General features: G+C 44.7%; 2 protein-coding genes across 2 annotated transcripts; both read left to right on the plus strand.

The window, feature by feature from the left end:
* Window positions 1-1533: 1533 nt before the first annotated feature.
* LOC133897710 (uncharacterized) lies at window positions 1534-2485 on the plus strand. Its single transcript, XM_062338517.1, has 3 exons — window positions 1534-1855; window positions 1942-2158; window positions 2248-2485. Exons 1-3 carry the CDS (start codon window positions 1536-1538, stop codon window positions 2461-2463), a joined length of 753 nt encoding a protein of 250 aa, XP_062194501.1. The 5' UTR covers window positions 1534-1535; the 3' UTR covers window positions 2464-2485.
* Window positions 2486-18930: 16445 nt separating this feature from the next.
* On the plus strand, window positions 18931-19423 carry LOC133896899 (uncharacterized). The gene is made up of 3 exons (XM_062337536.1): window positions 18931-19101; window positions 19140-19226; window positions 19302-19423. Exons 1-3 carry the CDS (start codon window positions 18969-18971, stop codon window positions 19421-19423), a joined length of 342 nt encoding a protein of 113 aa, XP_062193520.1. The 5' UTR covers window positions 18931-18968.
* The last annotated feature ends 3813 nt before the right edge of the window (window positions 19424-23236 follow it).

The following is a 23236-nucleotide window of genomic DNA, read 5'->3' on the forward strand; positions in this document are numbered from 1 at the left end:
CTATCCAATCGAGAGATGTCTAAAGGTTCTTCGAAAGAAATGTAGAAATAAATGCAAAATCGAGTCTTCCATTGCAGAGGCATACATTCTGGAGGAGGTGGCGAACTTCACAACAACATACTATGGTGACAACCTCCCTAGCGTGCATAATCCACCCCCTCGTTACAATGCTGGCGAAAATGAATCGAACCTCAGCCTTTTCCGAGGCCAACTCGGAAGCGCAAGTGCATCGACCCCCAAGACCTTGAATCATGAAGAGTGGCGCCATATCATGCTATACGTGTTGACCAACCTTGACGAAGTGGCACCGTACATGCAGTAAGTTCTCAACGAACTTGTTAAATACGCCATCACTATTCTGCATCCAACCCCCTTGTTTCTCGTTGGTACAGGGAATTTCTTCATGAATTCTGGCGTCAATCAAGGGATCCTACCCCGCAGCAGGTAGATACCCTTCTTAGACAGGGTGCGGGAAATGGAATGCCCGATTTCATTTCTTGGTTCAAACGGAAGGTACCGTCCAATTTAGCTCGTACGTAGTTTGACATTCCAAGTTACTCGTACGTGCGAATAATATAACGATGTATCCTGCTTGAGCTTGCAGGGCCAGAGGGATGCGTCTATGTGTGCCGAGTTGAGACAGGTTGCCGATGGCTTTGCCTATAGGGTCAGGTCATTTTCTGGTTATGACGTGAATGGATATCGCTTTCGCACAACAAGCTACGAGCAGAGTCGGCCCAATCGAAGAACCACAAGTTCCGGAGTTTTTACGCCCGGCGTTGATGAGGTCGAGTATTATGGAAGAATTGAAGAAATATACGAACTCAAGTTTCATGGTTCCAAACCTTTTAATCCCATCATATTTAAATGCCATTGGTTTGATCCTGAAGTAACGAGGCGGACATATTGTAATCTTGGGCTAGTCGAAATTCGACAGGATTCCGTCTTACCAGGAGACGATGTCTATATTGTGGCCCAACAGGCCACGCAAGTTTATTATCTCCCATATGCGTGTCAAACCATAAGGCATCTTAAGGGTTGGGATATTGTGCACAGGGTATCGCCACACGGTAAAGTGCCTGTCCCAAACGATGAAGATTACAACTTAGACCCAAACACATATGACGGAGAGTTCTTTCAAGAAGAGGGACTAGAAGGGAGGTTTGAGATAGACTTAACCGAAGCGATCGGAATGGAAGTAGACAATGAAACGGTTATTGAAGAGGACGTTGGAGATGAGGTGCAAAATGTGAAGGACTTACAAATGCTTGAGTGATTACATTTAGACAATGACAATGGCAACATTGCTCATTCGGATAGTGTTGATTATTTCGACATGATTGATAGTGATGATGAGACTTATGATCCAGCTAATCCCGATCATGAAGATTATTTCTAATACATGTAATACTATGTTATTTTGTAATTACGTTTTGTTTATTTTGCATCTCTTTCTAAGTACTTCTTGTTTATCTGTGCTTATTGGTTTACTCTTTTTAATTCCAGGTGATTGAACAAAGATGGTGGGCGGTGGGATGAGGAAGCAAACGTCCTTGTACCGAAGGACAAGGAGGAGCAGCCGCAGGAGGGAGTCGTCGCCTGCCGCCCCGTCGCGTGAGGAGGAGGAGGAGGAGCAGGTGCCCCAGGAGGACGCCGAGGAGGCGCAGGAGGACGCGCAGGAGGAGGCGCAGGAGGACGCGCAGGAGGAGGCGCAGGAGGACGCGCTGGAGGAGGCGACAGCAGGGGGTTCCGCTTCCTCTAGTTCGTCCAGCGTCTACTTGCGAGGTCCCGCGAGCCTCCCTCAGCGACCGATACCTCGTGAGAGACGCCCGCTGATTCGACCCGAGGGGGAAAAGTAAGTAACTTTAGATGTTATCACTACTTTATATGATATGTTGAATATCAAAATAGAAATTGGACGATTGTTAATCACTTGGGCAGGAACTGGACGATTGTGGCGAGTGGAGGTGCTCACACACGCCAAGTCAATGGCATCCTCGGTCTTCTGTGCAAGGAGCACTTCCCTGGCCTGGTTGAGTACGCCGGAGTGACGGGGCCGGCCTACTCGTTTGACCACTACGCCGCTGCCCCCGATGCTGCAGATCGGGCCCGCAGGGTATTCAACAACAAGGCGGAGCGGGTGAAGCAAGAGCTGTGGGTAAGTCTTCCTCGCACTACATTGCTCAATACATCGTATTTATTGGACATTCTTGAAATAATGAATGGATACATCGTGTTTGTATGCAGGATTTCTTTAGATGCCAGGACGGACATGAGGCCAGGGCGGATGCGGTGGCTACCAAATGCTGCAAAAAACTCATCGTGGACATGCATTACGAGGCGCGCATCCAGGCCGTCGTAACTTACCACGGGACCGTCGTTGGAACGAAGGTCACCAAAAGGGACGCAAGAACCATGACGCTGACCCGGGACCAGTACCTGCAGGTAAATACAGAACATTAATACTGATTCCTTTTGAGATTAAGTAGGCTTAATTTCATCTTCTGATATGTCATGTACTTGATGGCCTGTAGATGATTCCTTATTAGTGCGCCGAGCATCCCCAGTGCTGGGAACAGATGGTGGACAAGTGGTGCTCACGCGAGTGGGAGGAGACGCACAACTTGTGCCGGGAGCGGCGTTTGATGATGCCAGGTGTAGCACACCATCAAGGCAGCCGCAACCTCAGCGGATACGCACAAACATGGGTACGCGAATTCATTTATTTATTCTAACGCTCAATTCTGCATGATTTCTAATCATCTTGCTGTTTTTCTCGCAGTCGACGTCACATGGTGGCCAGCCTTGCTCCATCTTCAAGGCATTTGCTATGGCCCACAAGGGCAAGGCGACGTCCGACGTCGACTACAACCCGGAGGATGGGCCCGAGGCGTACAGCAATGCAACCGTCCACAACCGCCTTAGTGAGTACACATCGATGGCAAGGGAGGTCCATGGGCCAGAGTACGATCCGAGCACCGAGGACCTTGATGGAGAAGTCGTCATGAGGGTGGGAGGAGGCAAGAAGCATGGGCGATACTGGATTGGCGACGGCGCAATCAACTCGGCCGTTACTCCCAGTCTCTCCCAGATTCGAGCAAGCAGCACGAGCACGAGCCCGGCCATACGACCTCGGAAGGACACTTCACACCACCGGGTGGAGGCACTCGAGGTTATTCCTGGTTTATTCGTCGTTCATTGGTTTTTTCATACCTTTCCTTTGCATTATTGTAACATTAGGGTGAATATATTGTAGGCCCAGCTGGAACAAGAGAGGAGGATACGGGAGCAAATGCAGGCGACGATGGAGAGGGTGGAGGCCGAGCGGGAGGCCGAGAAGCGGAGGATGGTGGAGATTCTTCAGTACATGCAAAGTATTGGCGCCGCTACGGGTGTAGCTCAGCCACCTTCGCTATTCGCTCCACCTCCACCTCCTCACTATTCTACTCCTGTGAGTATAAATGTTTTAGTTTGTATGTTCATGCTTACGGTCAAACCTAGTGGAGTATGAAAGTTTTATTCATGTATGGTATATATTTATCTTGTCTCACACATGCAATCTCTTCTCCTTTGTGCAGAATCAATCGGCGGCATCGAACGATCCTCATGCTTCAGCGAATCCTTCACCAAATCAGTTTCATTGACCATCTTGGTGATGATACTTGTGGTTGTTAATGGTACTTCTATTTGCAATTATGGTTGTAGATGATGGAGCACTTGGATTACTTGTGAACTTATTTGTGATATATTGTGAGACATGTGATGTTTGTGATATATATGTGTTGTTGGTGATATATATGTGCTATTGATGATATATATGTGATGTTGGTGATGTTTGTTATATATATATATCTGTTTGTTTGGATGGGATGTCAAAAACAAATAAAAAAGGCTGTTTTCAGTCACTTTGCCGAGTGCAATGGCCATGACACTCGGCAAAGTGACAACATGCTTTGCCGAGAGCCACGGCCCAGGCACTCGGCAAAGATGGCCTGTTTGCCGAGTGTCCTCCAGGTGGCACTCGGCACAGACGCCACCTTTGCCGAGTGTTTTATTCACTGGCGCTCGGCAAAGCGGAGGCCTTTGCCGAGTGTCAGCTTAGCACTCGGCAAAGCCTTTGCCGAGTGCCCGATAAAGTGCACTCGGCAAAGAGGTCTTTGCCGACAATTTTTTTACCGAGCGCCCTTTGCCGAGTGTAGCACTCGGTAAAGCCTTTGCCGAGTGTATATCATCCTTTGCCGAGTGCCTGGGCACTCGGCAAAGAAGCTGTCTCCGGTAGTGATTTTAGCTGAATTGAATCTAAGGAATAGATTTGAATTTGAGAGACCTTCAAATTCAAATCTCCACTCAAAAAACCATAAAAGCAAATAAATCAAAATGCATATAATTTGAATTATTGCAGGAATTAAATTAAAAATTAATTTAGTACTCTTTGAAATGCTTAGTTAAAATAATATATTTGAGTGTATACATATAAGTATATATATTCAAATATATATTTCTTTGATTTTATGCTGTTTTAAATAATTAGAAAAAAATTTAAAAATGAGTGAATTTTGGCTATTTTCTAAATGCTAAAATTCGAGAGGTCACACGCAGTCTACTTCAAGGTTTATAATTTTTGATCTAGACATCGGATTGACGTGACCTCATTGAGTTAGTTGCACAATTATGTCTACTATCTGCTTTTAACGTTTTAAGCCGATCGGAGCTACGGATTGAGATTTACATTAGTTTTACTAACATGTCTGTAGCCAGACTAGACTTACCTATGGAAGAGTTCACACCTGTGATTGGTGACTAGACCGTGTGACATTTCCCAGCAACCGCCATGATTTAGATCTATGTTACGAGATCAATGAGCATCGTAACCAAGCAGGAAGCAGGAGATCAGGATAGGTCTCCTAGGAGGGTCGCGTAATGAGGAAATTGGCCTAATTTTTCATAGGATAGTGATATGTCGATGGTGGAGAATTAGATGTTGAGGATTCAAAGCTCCGATCAGAATAGATTGATCCTCTCACAATTATTACACCGTAGCTCTATTGATTATCAATCATGTACGAATGCGATTGACCTCGCCAATAAGACTAAAGCCCTGCAAATGCACCGAGAACACAACCAAGAACGTAGAAGAAGCAGTCTAAAAATTACGAATTGGATTAAACACTCGAAGTTGGGGTTTCACAAACCATTGTAGCAGCCTAGTCAGTCAGGTAAAAAACGAAAATCTCACAAACAATATTTGTATATGTAATCTAAGCAAAACCGGAAAAAAATAGAGGGGTCGGCTAACTAAATAGATAGGAGGGAAGGGGTGCGCAGGTCCTATGGGGAATGTAGGCCTTGGGTCCATGTCCACCCAATGTTACACGACCAAGGTGGCCCTACAAGGTGCACAACACATGTGCTTCTATTATGTTCACATGTAAAAGAGGGAGGCCAAGAGACCGAGATATACGCTAGCTTGGATGGCAAAGGCGTCGGAGTGTGCCTGAGCTCACCCGCGTTCAAGCGAAGCTTGACGCGGGTGCTCACAGGGTTTTTCCAAGTAGTTGTAGCGTCTGGAATTAGCTCGAGTTAGGTTATGGTACACACGCATACGCGATCAGTGATACTGCGCGTTTTCGTACATTGGAGGCATGATGCCTCCCATTCTCATCTCAGCGTGTGTATGGACATACACATATGGGTGTGCATGTGGTATGAGTGTAAGGTACATATGTAGTGTACGTTCTCGTTGTACTCTTAAAAAACAGAAAAAAAAAAAGGAGGCCGAACAGATCATATCCTTAGCGCTGGAAATCAGGTAGACTGCTACGGGAAGAAAGATATCTCCCAAATCTGATCCCTTGCGGTTGGAAATAAAGTGAGCCCCAGCCTTCATTAAATAAGATGGCATGTAGATTGACTTGTATAAAACAAAACAGTGACTTGGTATGTTGCACGTGAACAGGAGGCACCAAAAAAGGAAGGTCACAGCTTGAGAGAATTGTGGTCAATCCCGTGGCTCTAGGTTGATTCCCGGTGGCTTGGACGTGCGGTGGTAACAGCTGTTTCTTGCTGGTGTATGTTCTGCAGGTGTTAGGACTTGTGAAAAAGATGGAATCGGTGCAGTGCACATCAGGATGTAGTTCGGCAGTAGCAAAGTACCGGGTGTGCTGCTGCTGTCCTCTCCCATATTTCTAAGTAATAATATATCATAAAGCTCATTAGGTAGCAATGCATCCAAACAAAAGTTATTATACACTACATAGGAACAAGCTCAGCTGAAAATTAAGTTGTCGAGCATGTGCTCGTGTAATTGGTCGCTACAACTGGTAGCAAAGGAATACTCGTGCTTGCATCTGAAGGAGTGATGTTCTTATCATCCTTCTCCTATTGAACTGAAGTCGTCCTTGACTCATGCTCATCTTTTTCTCCCGTGTGTGGCTTTAAATCTGAAACATTAAATATGAGGCTAACTCCAAAATCTATAGGTAACTCAAGTTTATATGCACATTAATCTTCTCAATTGCTTTAAAAGGAAAATCAGCTTGAGGCATCAATTTAGTTTTCTCAAATCGAGGAATTGATCTTTACGCAAATGTAACTAAACAAGATCACTAGATTCAAAAGTTAAGTGTTTTCCACCCTGGCTTCCATAAGCGTGATATTTTAGAATCAATTCAGCACATGTCTTAGCATTAAAATTCAATTTTTTGGAGGTAAGAATAGGTAGCAACTCAATAGGAGCACGTGGATTAAAACCATATACTACCTGATAAGGACTTACCTTGGAGGTGGAGTGAACTGATCTGTTGTAAGCGAACTATATATGAGGTAAATACTCTTCCCACATCTTCAAATTTTTCATTAAAAAGCTCGCAACATGGTGAATAATGTGCAGTTAACAATCTCGGTTTGTCCATCAGTTTATGGGTGACATGTAGTAGAAAATAACAGCTCGTCCTTAATTTTTACCAAAGCGGCCTACAAAAGTGACTCAAAAACTTTACATCGCGATCCAAAACAATAATATTGGGCACTCCATGCAAGCATATGATTTCACTGAAAAACAAATCAGCTATGTTTGTAGCATCATCACTCTTGTAACTAGGTATGATTTTACTGAAAAATAAATCAGATATGTTTGTAGCATCATAAGCTATTTCTGAAAAACAATCAACCACTATAAAAATATTATCCCTCTCTCTTTATCCTAGGCAATCCTAAAATAAAGTTCATAGAAATATTGTTGGGGAAAATAAGCCAGCCTGAGGATAATGGTTGAAGATTACTATCCAGGTCCCCTCGGAGCCTTGATCTCCGGATCCTCAGCTAAAGGCTCGACCTCCGAAGTCATCAGGTCCCTTCACGGTACCTCTTCGTACCTGCGAAGCCTTCCCTTGGCTTAATCGGCTCGCCCTACAGAAGGCTTAGCCTCCCGAAGCGCCGGTCCCCCGAACCCTCAGCCTCCCGAAGCCCCAGTCTTCCAGAGTCTTGCTTCTCGAAGTGTTCACCTCCCGGATCCATGCCTTCCGAGGCCCCCACCTCAGGATAATCGGGCCACCTTCCCGAAGGCAGCAGGGTGAGTCAGTAGTCCCTGGGAAGATCTACCAAAAGGGGAGCGCCGGTTGTGCTGTGCCTACCAAGAAGTGACCGGCATTAAAGGCCTAGGCTGATGGGTGCCACTCTAACACCCTGGTATAATGGAGGCTATCCTGACACCCCCGATAGTGTGGCACCGAGCCGCAATTGGCGAGCGGCTCGCCGCACTCCAGGGGGCAGGCACCACGATAGTTACCACAATGGATATTTATCTCCCCGATAGGATAGAAAGTAGTTATCCGGGATAAGACCTAGTAATTCGGTCGGGTCCCAGATATTTGTACATTATGATAACTTGTACGCCAAGCTACGTATAACCCTATAAATAGGGGTCCATGGTCATCTGGAAAGAGGAGGAGAGACAGGTGAACGAAAGCCGGTGGCGACGGACACAGAACACGCATCACAACAAACCTATGATTCTCCCCCAGATCGATCCATTTTTCCTATCATCAATATACTCGTGGTGTTCCTTCCTCTCAAACTTCGTCTCCAAGCTTGAATCTCCTCCTTAGAAGAAACTCTCGCCGTATTTGTTGGGGCAAGACGAACTCTTGCTCCAACAGCGTGCCGTCCGTGGGGATTCAAACACGGAATACCTCCGGAGCCGGGCAGTGGCTAAGGGCTGAGGGGGTCGCGGACCCTCTCTTCCGCCCAGCCTTCGGCTTTGCCTCCGACGCGCTGTCGCCAGGCTCCGGACGGAAAACCTCTGGAGCCAGGCAGCGGCTAAGGGCTGAGGGGGTCGCGGACCCTCTCTTCCGCCCAGCCTCTGGCTTCGCCTCCAACATGCCGTCGCCAGGCTCCGGACGGAATACCTCCAGAGCTGGGTAGCGGCTAACGGTCGAGAGGGTCGCGGACCCTATCTTACGCCCGGCCTTCGGCTTCGCCTCTGACACGCCGTTGCGAGGCTCCGGACGGAATACCTCCAGAGCCGAGCAGCGGCTAAGGGCCGAGGGGGTCGCGGACCCTCTCTTCTGCCCAGCCTTCGTCTTCGCCTCTGACGCGTCGTCGCCAGGCTCCAGACGTTATACCTCCGGAGCCAGGCAGCAGCTAAGGGCTGAGGGGGTCGCGGACCATCTCTTCCTCCCGGCCTTCGGCTTCGCCTCTGACGCACTGTCACCAGGCTCCGGATGGAATACCTCCGGAGCCGGGCAGTGGCTAAGGGCCGAGGGGGTTGCGTACCCTCTCTTCCGCCCGGCCTTCGGCTTCACCTCCAACACGCCATCACCAGGCTCCAGAAGGAATACCTCCGGAGCCAGGCAGTGGCTAAGGACTGAGGGGGTCGCGGACACTCTCTTCCGCCCAGCCTTCAGCTTCGCCTCCGACGCGCCGTCGCCAGGCTCTGGATGGAATACCTCCAGAGCCGGGTAGCGGCTAAGGGTCGAGGGGGTCGCAGACCACCTCTCTTGCCTAAGCCTTCGACTGCGTCTCTGACACATCGTCTCCTTCAACCCGAGTAGTTGATAAGGAACCCGAAGGGTCAAGGACGACCTCCGGAGCTCATCTCCATAGGTTCCAGAGGGACTTCACTGAGTTAGAAATCTGGAACAAATTAGGAAGGAGTACACAGTAACCAGAGATGACGAGATCGCCACTACTCCACCCAGTTCTCCTCAGTTAGCCTAAGTATCCACCAGTCATCAGAAAAACTTGCCATCACCTTCGAAAGGGACGAAGAAGTACGGTTTGGAGGCATGAAAGCACTCACGCATGCGGCCACCCCTTCGAAAGGTCCACTCGCATTGCGATACGGAGGGAGACACGACCGTTCCTGAAGACCCACATTATGTTATTAAACAACTAGTACATCCATAGAATGCAAACTAAAACAACCGTACGGAAATTACCACAAAGAAGATAGATCCCTACAGAGCAAAACAAGGGAGAAAGAGTACAAGGTAACTAAGCTCAGCCGTGATATGGGTATATCACGGCGCCACCAAGTATGCCACCCTGGTGATCGCCTTCACCTCCTACGGGTCCCGGCAGGGGCCACGCATGAGACGGCATATGCGCCTCATCTGTGGCCTGCCGTTGCAGAAGTTGATACAGTAGCTGGCTCCTGAGCTGCCAGAGGACAATGAGGAGTCCGAGGAGGTCACCGGCGAAGCCCTCTCCCTTGCCTTCCCGGCCTCGTCCTGCTTCACTGCCGGCCCCATTGACGCCGACTCACTCTCCCTTAACAGGAGATACCAGTCGATCTCCTCGTTGTCATCAAAGATATCAATGGTCTCGACAGGCACGCCCTTCCCGGCCAAAGGTTGGGCTGGAGCAGCGGACAATCGCCTCCCTGCAAGGGAGGAAGCTGTTTCGCCTCTAACACCTCTACCGACGACCGAAACAGCCTGGCTCCCGAAAGAGCTGTCGAGATCATCGATGTCTCCAAGGAGGATGAGGAGGAAGACGATGCCATACTCTGGTCAAGGATAACTGCTTGCTCATGGGCCGTCGAGGCTCCAACCGGGTAACCCCGGCTTTATACCCGAGCCACGTAGCCACGTAGGTTTGGAAGATGAAGCTGGATGAACGTCGTAGTGTCCTGCCATTAAGACTCCTAGGAGAGGGGGATCGTGGCCCTATCCGGTTTCCCTCCAACATGTGGCAGCATTCCATGATGAAATGCCTCGTTTTCTCACGCGGACGTCCCGTTACATTAATGACCCAAACCTCTTTCGACTCTTGAAAGGATCATGGGCACAAGACCCTAGCGACCCCTCGCATTATCCAGTCAGAACGCGGCAGTGGCACGTCTCGTCCCGCTAGGCGAGCGTACAGGATTCTCCAAACCTACATGAAACCTCTACTCTAGCGACTTCGAAGGACGGAGAATCACCATCTGGCATCCTTGATACGACACCAGGCTGGTGTTGATTTTTCCTCTGCATCCTCTCCCTCCTCCGAAACGTCGGGACCCGAGAATGAGGGGGTACTGTTGGGGGAAAATAAGCCAGCCTGAGGATAATGGTTGAAGATTACTATCAAAGTCCTCCGGAGCCTTGATCTCTGGATCCTCAGCTAAAGGCTCGACCTCCGAAGTCATCAAGTCCCTTCACGGTACCTCTTCCTACCTGCGAAGCCTTTCCTTGGCTTAACCAGCTCGGCCTCCCGAAGGCCCAGCCTCTCGAAGCTTCGGTCCTCTGTAGCCTCAGCCTCCCGAAGCCCCGGTCTTTCGAAGTCCTGCTTCCCGAAGCGTTCACCTCTCGGATCCATGCCTCCCGAGGCCCCCGCCTCGGGATGATCGGGCCACCTTCCCGAAGGCATCAGGGTGAGTCAGCAGTCCCTGGGAAGATCTATCGAAAGGGGAGCACCGGTCGTGCTTTGCCTGCCAAGAAGTAACCGGCATTAAAGGCCTAGGCTAATGAGTGCCACTCTGACACCCTGGTGTAATGGAGGCTATCCTTACACCCCCGACAGTGCAGCACCGGGCTACAATTGGCGACTGGCTCGCCGCACTCTAGGGGGCAGGCACCACGAGAGTTACCACGGTGGATATTTATCTCCCCGATAGGATAGAAAGTAGTTATCCGGGATAAGGCTCAGTAATTCAGTCGGGTCCCAGATTTGTACATTATGATAACTTGTACGTCAAGCTATGCATGACCCTATAAATAGGGGGCCATGATTGTCTGGGAAGAGCAGGAGAGACAGGCGAACGAAAAATGGTGGTGACAGACACAGAACACGCATCACAGCAAACCCGTGATTCTCCCCCCAGATCGATCCATTTTTTCTATCATCAATATACTCGTGGTGTTCCTTCCTTTCAAACTTCGTCTCCAAGCTTGAGTCTCCTCCTTAGAAGAAACTCTCGCCGTATTTGCTGGGGCAAGAAGAACTCTTCCTCCAACAAATATCCTCCTAAAGTGCACTAGAAATATGAAAAGACATATAAAGACTATGTGGATTTAAGTGAGACTTAGTTTTATTTTAATAGTGCAGCGTGTTATGTTGCGCTCAATGTAGCGTCTCATCTTTGGCCAAAAGAAGTTAGCAGCCAATGCATCCTCAATTTTCTTCACACCAAAATTACCCATCAAGCCAACTTTGTGCGCTTCCTACAAAAACAAAAGGCGAATGGAGCTAGTCAAAATACATAGCTTGTTATCATGATACAGCAATCCATCATTCAGCACGTATTTATTCTAAGTTTTTCCTTCTCTACAATTTGCAAGAACATCTTTAAAGTTCAAATCAGTGGCATATAACCCTTTTATTGTCTCTAAACCAAAAAATTTATGATCAAGTTGGGACAGCATAGTATAGCGTCTAGATAATGTATCTACAATGACATTGTCCTTACCTTTTTTGTACTTAATTATATATGGAAATGACTCTATGAACTAAACCCATTTAGCATGTCATTTGTTCAGTTTAGCTTAACTTCTAATATGTTTCAAAGATTCATGATCAAAATGAATAACAAATGCCATGTTTCTAATACTCACACTAAACGTATAACTCCCTATCATAAGTCGAATAATTCAATGTAGGCCCATTCAATTTCTCACTAAAATAAGCAACGGGTTTAGCTTCATGTAGCAGCACTCCTCCTATCCTAAGTCCGCTAGCATCGTATTCTAACTCAAAAGTCTTACCAAAATTCGAAAGTTGGAGTAGAGGTGCATGTGTAAGTTTCTCTTTTAGCATGTTAAAAGCTTGTTCTTATGTTGTTCCCTATTCGAAAGGAACACCCTTCTTTGTCTACTCATTCAGCGGGGCAGCAATGGTGCTGAAATCTCTCACAAAATGACTATAGGACTCTACAAGACCATGAAAGTATCTTACCTATGTGATAGTTTCAGGGGCTCAGCCAGCTCTTGATGGCTTGAATTTTAGCTTCATCCACTTCAATTCTCAATGGAGTAACAACATAGAAAAGTAACTCGATCTGTGCAAAAGGTGCACTTCTCAAAGTTACCAAATAAACGTGCAACTCTCAAAGCATTAAAAACAACACATAGATAATTAATGTGTTCTTCATGTGACTTGCTATAGATCAATATATCATCAAAATAAATCACCACAAATTTACCAATGAATGCACGTAAAACCTCATTCATCAAATGCACGAAAGTGCTACGTGCATTAGTAAAACCAAAAGACATCACTAACCACTCATATAAACCAAATTTAGTTTTAAAAGTAGTTTTCCATTCATCGCCCAATTTCATTTTAATCTGGTGATAACCACTACGCAAGTCAATCTTTGTAAAAAGAATAGAACCATCCAACTCATCAAGCATGTCATTTAACTTAGGAATAGGATGATAATACCTTATTGTGATATTATTAATGGCTTGACAATCAACACACATGCACCAACTATCGTCTTTCGTAGGAACCAAAAGAACAAGAACATCACAAGGACTAAAGCTTTCTGGTACATGCCCTCGGTCAAAAAGGTCTTGGACTTATCGCTGAATTTCGTTAGTCTCCTCCGGATTGGTCCTATATGCAATACGGTTTGGCAAAATTGCTCCCAGGATCAAATCAATTTGGTGCTCTATCCCTCTCGTAGGTAGTAGCCCCAAGGGTATCTCAGCTAAAAGCACATCCTTATTCTCCTGCAAAAAGGTTAGTGATAGCAAGAGACAAGGAATTCGGCATATCATCAATGGAAAATAAAGTCTCCTTGCATATCAAAGCATAACATAGCACATCATTATCATTTAGTTCAGTAAGGTCAGATTTCATAGCAAATATAACACCACATTTCAGTTTAATTCCTTTGGACCTAGAAGTAGGTGTAATCTTCTCTTTCTTAGGTGGGAAAATAGTTTTAGCAACTTGCTGATTTTCAAATTCGGTGGGAAAATAGTTTTAGCAACTTGCTGATTTTCAAATTCCAAAGCATGCTATTTCTTCTCATTTTTAGCTATTTCTTTTATCACATTGCACAATTTCAACAGGTGTCAAAGGAAGAAAAATGATTTTTCTTTTCTTTGTGCTTGAGAGTGTATGTATTACTTCTACCATGGTGTGTATCAAATTTCCAAGGACGGACTAACAAAAGTGAGGAAGCCTGCATAGGGACTATATCGAAATCAGCATAATCATGGTAGGAACTAATGGAAAATGCACTCTCGTAGATTGTGTTACATTCACTTTATCATTGTTGTTGAACCACTGAATGTAGTATGAGTGAGAATGCGCATGTGTGGTCAAGCCCTTCTTGACCATAGTTGTACTCACTAAGTTGTTGCAACTCATGTCATCAATTATAACATGAATAGGGCAGTCGTTGGCGATGAGAACATCTGAAACAAATTATGGTATTGTAACTTCTCCACTTTCTCCATTAAAACGCTCAAAACTCGTTGCACAATGATGATTCAATAATTCTTCGTGGCAGTGGCGCCTAAAATCTCCTCACCATCTCTATCCGTCTCATGATCATCATTTTCTGCAAGGTTAGCTGCAAGTACATATTCATCCTCAACATCACTAGAACTAACGTACCCACCATTATCCGTTGCTATGTAAGCTCGCTGGCTTGGACAATCTCTCATGGTGTGGCCCATTCCCTTGCAACGGCGGCACACAACGCTTGTCGTACCACCCATGGAAACAGCCAATGGAGAGCTCTTCGCTAGTGCCTGCACATTAGTAGATTTGCTCACCTCTGGTGCACATGACAGTGGTGGCGGTGCTGCTGAACGCGCCCTAGTATCAGAGGGGGCAGCAGACTGAGTAGCAATATATGGGGTTGATTTGGCTTGCTTCAGCGTCGATCTCAATGTAGAGGTATTCCCAAAATTGTTTTTTGTCCCTTGTTCTCGTCCCTGCAATTCTTTTACTGCCAACATAGCAAGATAGAACAATCTATTGGTAGTATTATATTCTCTATAATCGGTTGTCCTGAATTTCACGTCGTAACCCCACGCATAAGAATGAACCATTTTCTCATCATCATTTTCTTGTAAATCACAATGAAGCATGGCAATTTGAAGTTCTCGAAAGTACTGGACAGATTTGCTACCCTGATTAAAACGTGTAAGACAAAGGAATAAATCTACCTTGCATAGCTCGCTTTAATCTAGCCTATGTATGAGGTTCTAAGCCAGAATTAATTAGTCCATTCCACTAAATGATAGCAAAATTCATGAATTCACTTATTGCTTATCTAACTCTATGAATTTCAGGAACCATATCATCTCTCAATCTAAGCGTCAGCATCATATGAACTATCGAAAGGGGTATTGTAAATTTAACTTTAGAGTAGGGATCATCTCGACCATTGCAATTAGCATTATTACCTCCATGCACATCATCATCACCTTGCATAGCTCGCTTTAATCTTGACAGTTGTTGTTCAAGTGTTGTTGTGGACGTGCATCTTTCCTAGTAAAAACATCGTGTTCTTCTTCACGCACATCATCATCATCTGCGAAAGACTCTTCTTCATAGATATTATTGGGCTGCTCAACTTGTTAGTCTCCATTGGGCGGCTGCTGCATCTCCAGTGGCTCGCTCACCCTTCTTCATGGATATTATTGGACTCTTCTTTTTAAGCACAGCAAGGAACTTACAGTTCTCGGCACGCCCAAACAGCTAAGGTTGCAGACTGAAGACAGAGGCAATCATGCCTGCGCGGCTGGTTGATTTATATGGTGGCGCACAGGAGCTAACAGCAAGGACTCTGCTGCACAAAAATTTCCCTGGGCTATATGACACAAATTTGCTCTCGGCAGTAATTAATCTCCTGGCTCGAGCCTAAATTAAACAACAGGATGAAGGCAAAGCCCAGCAATTAGAAAAATGATATTGGCTACAGCAATAGACATAAATTCCTTGGAACTTGTGCAGCAATTGTTTGGACTCGGCTTGGACAAGAAAACTCGCAGGATTATTTTACCTCGTATTTTATGACTGCATGCTTAGCAGGTAGGGCACAAGGAATTCGAGATGGACTCTGAGCCCTTTCGCGATGGTTGCTTCTGGTGGTAGCCAGGGAAAAACTTACTGCCGGTAAACCGTCGATAATCCCGGTAAACCGTCGATAATCCCGGCTTACCGGATTTACAGCCGGTCCCCTATAAAAAAAAACTAACTGGACAAAAAATTCTGGTCAAATATTCATTTTGCCGCCGGTCGGTCCAACCAGATCCCGCGCGCGGCCCAACCTAAAAAAATTAGGTTAGATGCTCTGTCCAGTGCCCAATCGTTCATCTCGTTCCCAACAACCCAGCATGGAGCTTTCGCACACCCGGCCACCCGTGTGCCTCTGCCTCCTCCGTGGCTCCGCGCCCTGCTCTGTGCCTTCGCCTCCAGGAGGCCTCCGCGCACCGCAGCTCCAGGCTCCAGCAAGCCTCTGCGCGGCTCCACATCCTGCTCCGTGCCTTCGCCTCCGGGTGGCCTCCGCATGCCGCGGCTCCACGCACTGCTCCTCGCTGCACCTCCAAGCTCCAACAGGCCTACGCGCCCGCAACCCGCAGGTTGCTACCTCGCTCCCAACTGGAAGAGCATGGATCCTGGCTAGGGATTTGATTTTTCAGTGGTTCGTGCTGCTGAAATGAATTGACTCGTGTTCTTGCAGCATTTCAGGACGTCAACCGGGCTTTCCCGTTGTTCACGGATGCCGAGAGGGAGCGTTTGTACCGAATGCTCACCCACGTGAGTCTCCTAATCTACTCTGATTTAGGATTCACAATAACATGTAAATTTGTCAATCCTTGTAATACCAACCAATTTTAATGTCGTGCAAAGTTAAGTTTTGTATCTGGAGATGAATGCGTGCGAATCCTATAACTTTATTTTCAACTAGTGTGATTCTTATACATTATTCCCCTTTTTGTGTGTTTTTCAGGTGATCAAGTCTATGCATGCCAGCATAACGGTACAGTTTTTGTTCCAAGTTGTTTTCTGTTGTATTATAAAGAGTTAAAGACTGAACATTCGTTTCGAAAATAAACAAGGAGTTAAAGACTCATTTAAAAAATACAAAAAGGAGTTAAAGACTGAAGATTGCATTGCACAATTAACATTTTTAGATATGTGGAAATTGGGGTGGATGCAGCATTACCTTCAGAGAGACAAATATCCCTTTCTACTGTTCTCAGCTGCTTTTTCATTACTCGCTTTGTTCCTTAAGGAGTCTGTTTCTGAATAACGTATCATCTTAGCATTCGGATTTTGTTCCAAATACATGTCTTTCTACAATTTTGACACACCTCCCTTTCATAATGCTATGGACATTGCATTCCTAACTATAACTAATAACAAGGACATTTCAAAGGCTAAAAATAAAATTATGAGCTAATGATTCTCTTCTATTGTTAGTTTATTATTCAGTGCCTTGATGTTTTGAGCTCACTCGTTAATACCTTCCTTCCTCTATAACCTTTCCATCTACCTATTGCGATGTTTTGTGCTGCTGACTTGCACAGTAAAGCACTTGTATCTTATTAGCATGCATTGTTGAATTATGAAACCGGTATAACTTCTGTTATGTTTTCCAAACCTGATACTGTTAGTGTAGTATTTAGTTGGTAGGTTGCTGAGAGAAACTGAAACCAATTGTTATTCTGTTGTCATTCAAATATATATCAACCTTTGTCTGTTACTTCCCATTGAAGTTCACTTTACTTTCCAGTTATATTAATGCATGCTTTAACTATGCAAATCCTCCCTCCCTAGAAGATAATTGAAGGATCTTAATTTGGCTGATACCTAGAATTTCCATTGAGCATCTTATATATATATATATACACACACGACCTCAATAGATGGAGGGTGCGGGGGACTACCATGGCAGGAGCAAGGGGAAGGATGTCATTGGTGCCAGCGGTTTGTCTATTGATGGTGGCAACCCAGGCACAACAGTGGTCACTAAATCAGGTGAATAATGTGGCAATTTAGTTCTTGTAAATTTTGAATGAGGTTAAGTAATTTAATGTGAATTGCTTTGTTGTACTTGGTTGTTACATGTTTTCTATTTCTTTTGTTGCAGGGAGACAGATGCAAATATTAGGACCCATTGAGAATCCATGGTGTCATGGTGAGAAGTGGGGTGCTGGCTTCAAGTGCGGTTATTACCCTGTTACCAACAAGGGCGGAGGTTCGACCCGTTTAAGGTTCCATCTGGCTAGATTACAAGGGGATGTAGTGCCCTGCAGAAATGTGCCAAAAAATATTCAGGAGATAATGTTGACTCAAGTGGCACTAAGGAAACAAAAGAGGAAGGAAACCAAGGATCATCGACTCTTTATTGAAAAGACACTTATGGAGAATGATTATGGGATGGGTAGGAGGACAACTGATATTCGTCTTGACGAAGAGGAGCATATACAGATGGCAATGAGAGGGTCATTAAGGAATCTTAGCATGCAAGGTCGCAACACTTCACAATTTAGTAGAGCAAGTGGCAGTGGTAGTGTGAATGCAAGTTGCTCTAATCAAACTACACTTGATAGGTTCTATCGAAGTCCAAGTGTTTCAAAAGCTCCATTTGATATCGATTTGGGTCGTAGTAGAATGTCCTCACAGCTTCGGGTCGATATTTGCTTAGGGGGGATAGCAAGGATAAACTTGGAAAAGCTTTGGCAAAGTGGTTTCATGCTAATGATATTCCTGGAAGAAAAGTGAACTGCCCTTACTTCATAGCAGCCATTAAATTGGCTCAACAGCTTGGAGAGGGAGTGCATATCCCGTCAGGAAAAGACATAGATGATCCATTGTTTGGATATGAATTATGATGAGTTGGAGGCTTACATGGCTGATTTCAAGGGATATTAGGGGCAATATAGAATTACCATAATGTGTGATTCATGGATAGGTCCTACCATGATGTCAATCATTAACTTCATGATCTTTTGCAATGGACGCATGCTGTTTCATAAGTCAGTGAATGCAACTGGTTATATCCAAAATGCAGAATTTATTTATAATTGCATTAAACAGGTGGTTGTTGAGGAGATTGGGGGAAAATTTGATGTTCAAATTGTGACAGATAATGGTTCCAACTATAAGAAAGCATGACAACAATTCATTGTTGAGTATTCACATATTACTTGGCAGCCATGTGCAGCTCACACTATCAATTTGATGCTGAAGGACATAGGATGTTTTGATGAGGTTGTGGCAGTAGTGAACAGTGTAAAGAAAATATGCAGATTCTTCTATAACCATAATAGTTAATACTTGTACAATTGAGTGTTTGATGTTTAATACACTTGTACATATGCAATTATTTGTTTCCTATATTTTCAGGCTTCATGCTACGATGAGAGAGAAGATAGGTGGAGAGTTGATTTAGTGGAATACCACTGGGTTTGGCACAATTTTCATATTCTTGTAGAGTTTTTTGGGATAAACAGGACAAGTTCAAGGATTTATCTTTCACATATGATTGTTTGACAAATAGACGGTGGTGGAATGACATGGAGTTGGTGTTGAAGGCTATCACACCAATATTTTTAGTACTTTGCTTCACTGATCAGAAAAAGAATGGAACTATATCTGGATTCCTTCCGAAGATGCTAAATGCATTAGATGAAATACGTGCTAAATTAGGTCATAAACCAAATCTTATGAAATACGTGCTAAATTAGGTCATAAACCAAATCTCCTAGAGAGGTTGACAGAAGTAATCAACAGGAGACTTAAATATCTTGTCAATGAAACTCTCATGCTTGCAAGTAATAACTGAGGACTAATGAATGTGTAGGATAAATTCTTGTTTTTTAATATTGCAAACCTTTTTGCCTTCTTAGCTGCTGCACTTGATCCAGAAGCCCTGTACAGGACAAAATTTGCACAAAAGCCAAGTTCTAGATTTGCTATAACATTGGTATTAAAGAAGATCGCAGGATCACCTTCGAAGGCAGCGGTGTAGGAGATAGCCTTGGACTCGCGAAGCTTACAAAGGTTACCACAGAAGCATATCGGTGATTTCACCCCCTGTGGGATAAAAATCCTCCAATGTTTCTTGTTTGACAAGAAACATTGGAGGCTTGGAGCTTTTCTTCTTTTGCTTTGTTGCGATTTAAGCGTGAATTCTCGCAAATATGTCTAAGGTGGTTTGGATCGCGATCCAGTATCTTTCTTGTTTGACAAGGTTGTACCCTAATCAGAAGATAAATCCTGAAGTACTGAAATGACTTTTGTATGGTTTTCCTTGCAAAAAAAAGTTTTGTAAATTTGGGCATGCTTGTTTACATTACATTCAATTACACTTTTGTTTAATCCTACTACTATAGTGTAATTAACTAATTGTCAAATTTACGAAGCATGATAAGTTTAAATTAATAATGATCAAACTAGTACATTGTTTATCAAGCAAATCTTCTATTTATTAATAAAAGTAAATGATCCTCACACTACGGTTGCTAGAAAAAGGGAAAAACAGCCTAGATTTTTTTTTTTAAAAAAAACATCCGACCCTTAATCCTCTGTCACGTAATCTCGTAGAGATATCCAACCCTTAATCAATGCTCATGTGATTTGATCTCACCCTCACGTAACTTCCAAACCTTCGAATCGCACTTCCTCGTATCGTACGCAGCCACAATGCTCTCGTGCCCTCGTGTAGTCGCGCTCGCCCGTCTCCACGCCCCTCATGCGGCTGGGAAAGCTGAACGCCCCTCGTATTGAACGATACACAGGGTTGGCTCTAGTTTTAGAAGGATATAATTTGCTAGGCAAGTTGAGATCACACACCCCTCGTATAGAACGAGCAATGAGAAGTAATCGTACTACGGATAATATGGACTGAATCTCCCCTTTCCTTAAACCGTAAATGCAAAAAAGGCGCAAAAAAAGAGGTTAATTTGTATTTAAAAGTTGAAATTTTGACCAAAGATCATGGTTACATGTTTGAAGTCCCCCTTTGCTTGTGTTCACAGTTGTTCAAAGGTGAATTTTCAAGTTCGAAGATGATGTTTGGGTGTTCAAATTCCCCACTGATTCTAGTTGAAAGTTGAAATTTCAAGGGTAAAAGGTGATATTTAAGTGTTGAAAATTACAGTTTATTTTAAGTTCAAAGCTCTAATTCAAATTAATTTATCTGTTTGAAGTCCTGTTGAGTTAAAAGTTAATGGCCTAGAAAAACCACCCCTTGGTGTGGTGATAAGGACGTGTTGGTACGATTCTACCTAACATGATTCAAATCTTGGTGCCTATGATGTACGCACATACGAGTGTTTTTAGTAGTATTATGTACAGGCGTGTGACAGGCGGTAGTTATGGGTATGAGTGTGGTATGCATGTGTAATGATGTATACACGTATGGATCACCTTGTAATGAAAAAAGTTATTTGCCTAGCAAGTTCAAAGTTGGGTCCCAGTGATTTTGGGAAGCCAAGCCCGCCCGCTACTTAGGAATCCCTCGAGTAATTCACGTTCTGTTTAAATCTCAGATTCATCGATGCGGCAATTTCTTTGTACATGCATGAAATTGATATTGGTTTCTTTGAAAACACAAATAGATACGGAACATTGAGAAAAAATATTAGACAAATATGTATTCCATTTATATAACTTCTAGAAGGCCAAACTCTTAACATAGAAATGGAGAAATAAGATATCCGACTCTGTTGCGCCTTTGAGCAATTTTAATTTCAGATGGTTACGTTTGACTTCAGATGGTGATAGCCAGCATTGTTCCGACAGCGCATATGGTTTTGCCACTCTGTAAACACTCCATGTCTCTCACTCACAAGTCGCATCCAAAGAACTGTACACTGAGGGAAAAAGACGAGCATATACGGATTCAGAGAAACTGATAGACTGCACACAAGTTTTAAGCATTTGCATATGCTTATTTGGATGGTTACCGAGCTGATGACGTCAGCCACCGCGCCCCGCCATTGATTACCTCAGCATGGAGCTACAGATTTGAGGTACAAATAAGTTCGAAGAAGACTGTAGCTACAGATTTGTGTTCCTTTGTTTGGAAAAAAATTGCAGAAGTCACTGGTTTTACTCTCTCTCTCCCCTAATAAGCCATCTTTGAGTAGAGATCCAGAAGGAAATTTGCCCTTGTTTGTTTGCCGTCCCTCTCTTCTCACAGGAGTACATGACATGATAACTGGCCTGCATGACAACTCATCACTTTCTACTCAATCCAGTGATCTTATACCTCACATCTCCACACTACATCATAATCACCTTCTGTTTTCTCTATGCCTCCACCTCATTGATTTACACACTTAGACTCATCTCGATCTAGCTAGTTATCATGCTGGACTAAGTGGTGAGTTGTCGCCAGCCGTGCCAGATCAGTGAACAAATACACTCAATTCTAATGCTTAATCCAGATCAGTGAACAAATAGTACCTAAGAGGTAAGATATGTATCTTTTTGGTTAACGATGAACAAATACACCCAGTTCGAACCAAAGAGTGCATAAATCTGGGTGACTTGTGTTGCTCACTCTGATACTACTTTTCCCCCTTCAAAAAAGAAATTATCTGATACTTTGCTCCATCATGGAGCGTATAATATATAGCTAGAAAGTGTCGAGGGTAAATTCCTGACAGTGATTCCGGGGTATGTTAGACAGTGGGTGTGTGATCTTTATTCGGGATGCGTATGTTGGATCTGACTGTGTATGTGACTCAAGAACACCGGGGTTTATCCAGATTCAGCCCTCCTCAGGATAATAGTCCTACATCCTGTGTATTCTTTCTTGTGGTCTAAGTGAGGTACAGATGATGTTCTTGCTAAACCTTCTTCTCGGCCTCTGTCGCCTGTAGGGCTCTTTCGCCTCTAGGCCTCTCTTTTTCTCCATCCCTTACAGCAGAGGATTCGCGAGACTGTCGGAGACCATCTTTTTGAGGTCAGAGTCTCTGGCGCCTGCCTGGCCCTCGCCTGCATCAACGACCACTTCCCCGATCTGGACCGCTTGCCGGCAGTCGGCGCTGGTTTTGAAGGTACTCAGATGACTGCGGAGGAACTCGGTGCCCGTGCTGATTCATTTTTGTATGCCGTTCATTCCTGTCTGTGGACCATCCGGTTCGACCCCCTCAGCGGTATTTTTGGGTCCTAGAAGGAATATCGTAGGTTTATCTAGAACCAGCCCTTGAGCTTTGTAATAATGGGCATTTGGCCCTTATGTGGGTCTTCTCCGTGTTTGGATGATGAATAGTCTTTGGAGTGCCTGTATCGCTTAGGGAGGATTGCATTAAGCTGCTCGCGAGCAACATTCCTGATGCTCAGGAAGACCCTTAGCACAACGAGCCTTTCGGTGGTGACCAGCGCTCGACCCGATTTAGGACTTGTGGCAATGTTGTCGTTAACCCTCGGGCGCCTTTACCCTGTCATCGTGCGAGCGGGTTAGCTTCGGATCTCGTCCTATCAACATGAGCGAGCGGGCTAACAAATCTCGGATTTGGTGGAAAACTGCATTTGTCCATGGAGTCCTGCAACATAAAGGGTTTGATTACTTTAATTTGGAAAAACTTACAAGTCATGTCCATGCTCATCCGGAAGGTCCTGCAAAATAGTTGAATAGGCTTGTCTCCGAGCAACTTCATACGCAGAGCTGGTGTACCGCGAGCTGTATGATTGGTAGCCGACCACCCCGGTCAACCCGACTGTGTGAGGTCGGGAAATTGGAGGTCGTTAGTGATCTGCGACCAGTTTCACGTGTGGTGCTTACGACCGAGCCTGAGGTTAGGAATTTATGGCTGCTTGGAACTTTAGAGAA

The sequence above is a fragment of the Phragmites australis genome, chromosome 17, assembly GCF_958298935.1.
Source record: "Phragmites australis chromosome 17, lpPhrAust1.1, whole genome shotgun sequence".
Lineage (NCBI taxonomy): Eukaryota > Viridiplantae > Streptophyta > Magnoliopsida > Poales > Poaceae > Phragmites > Phragmites australis.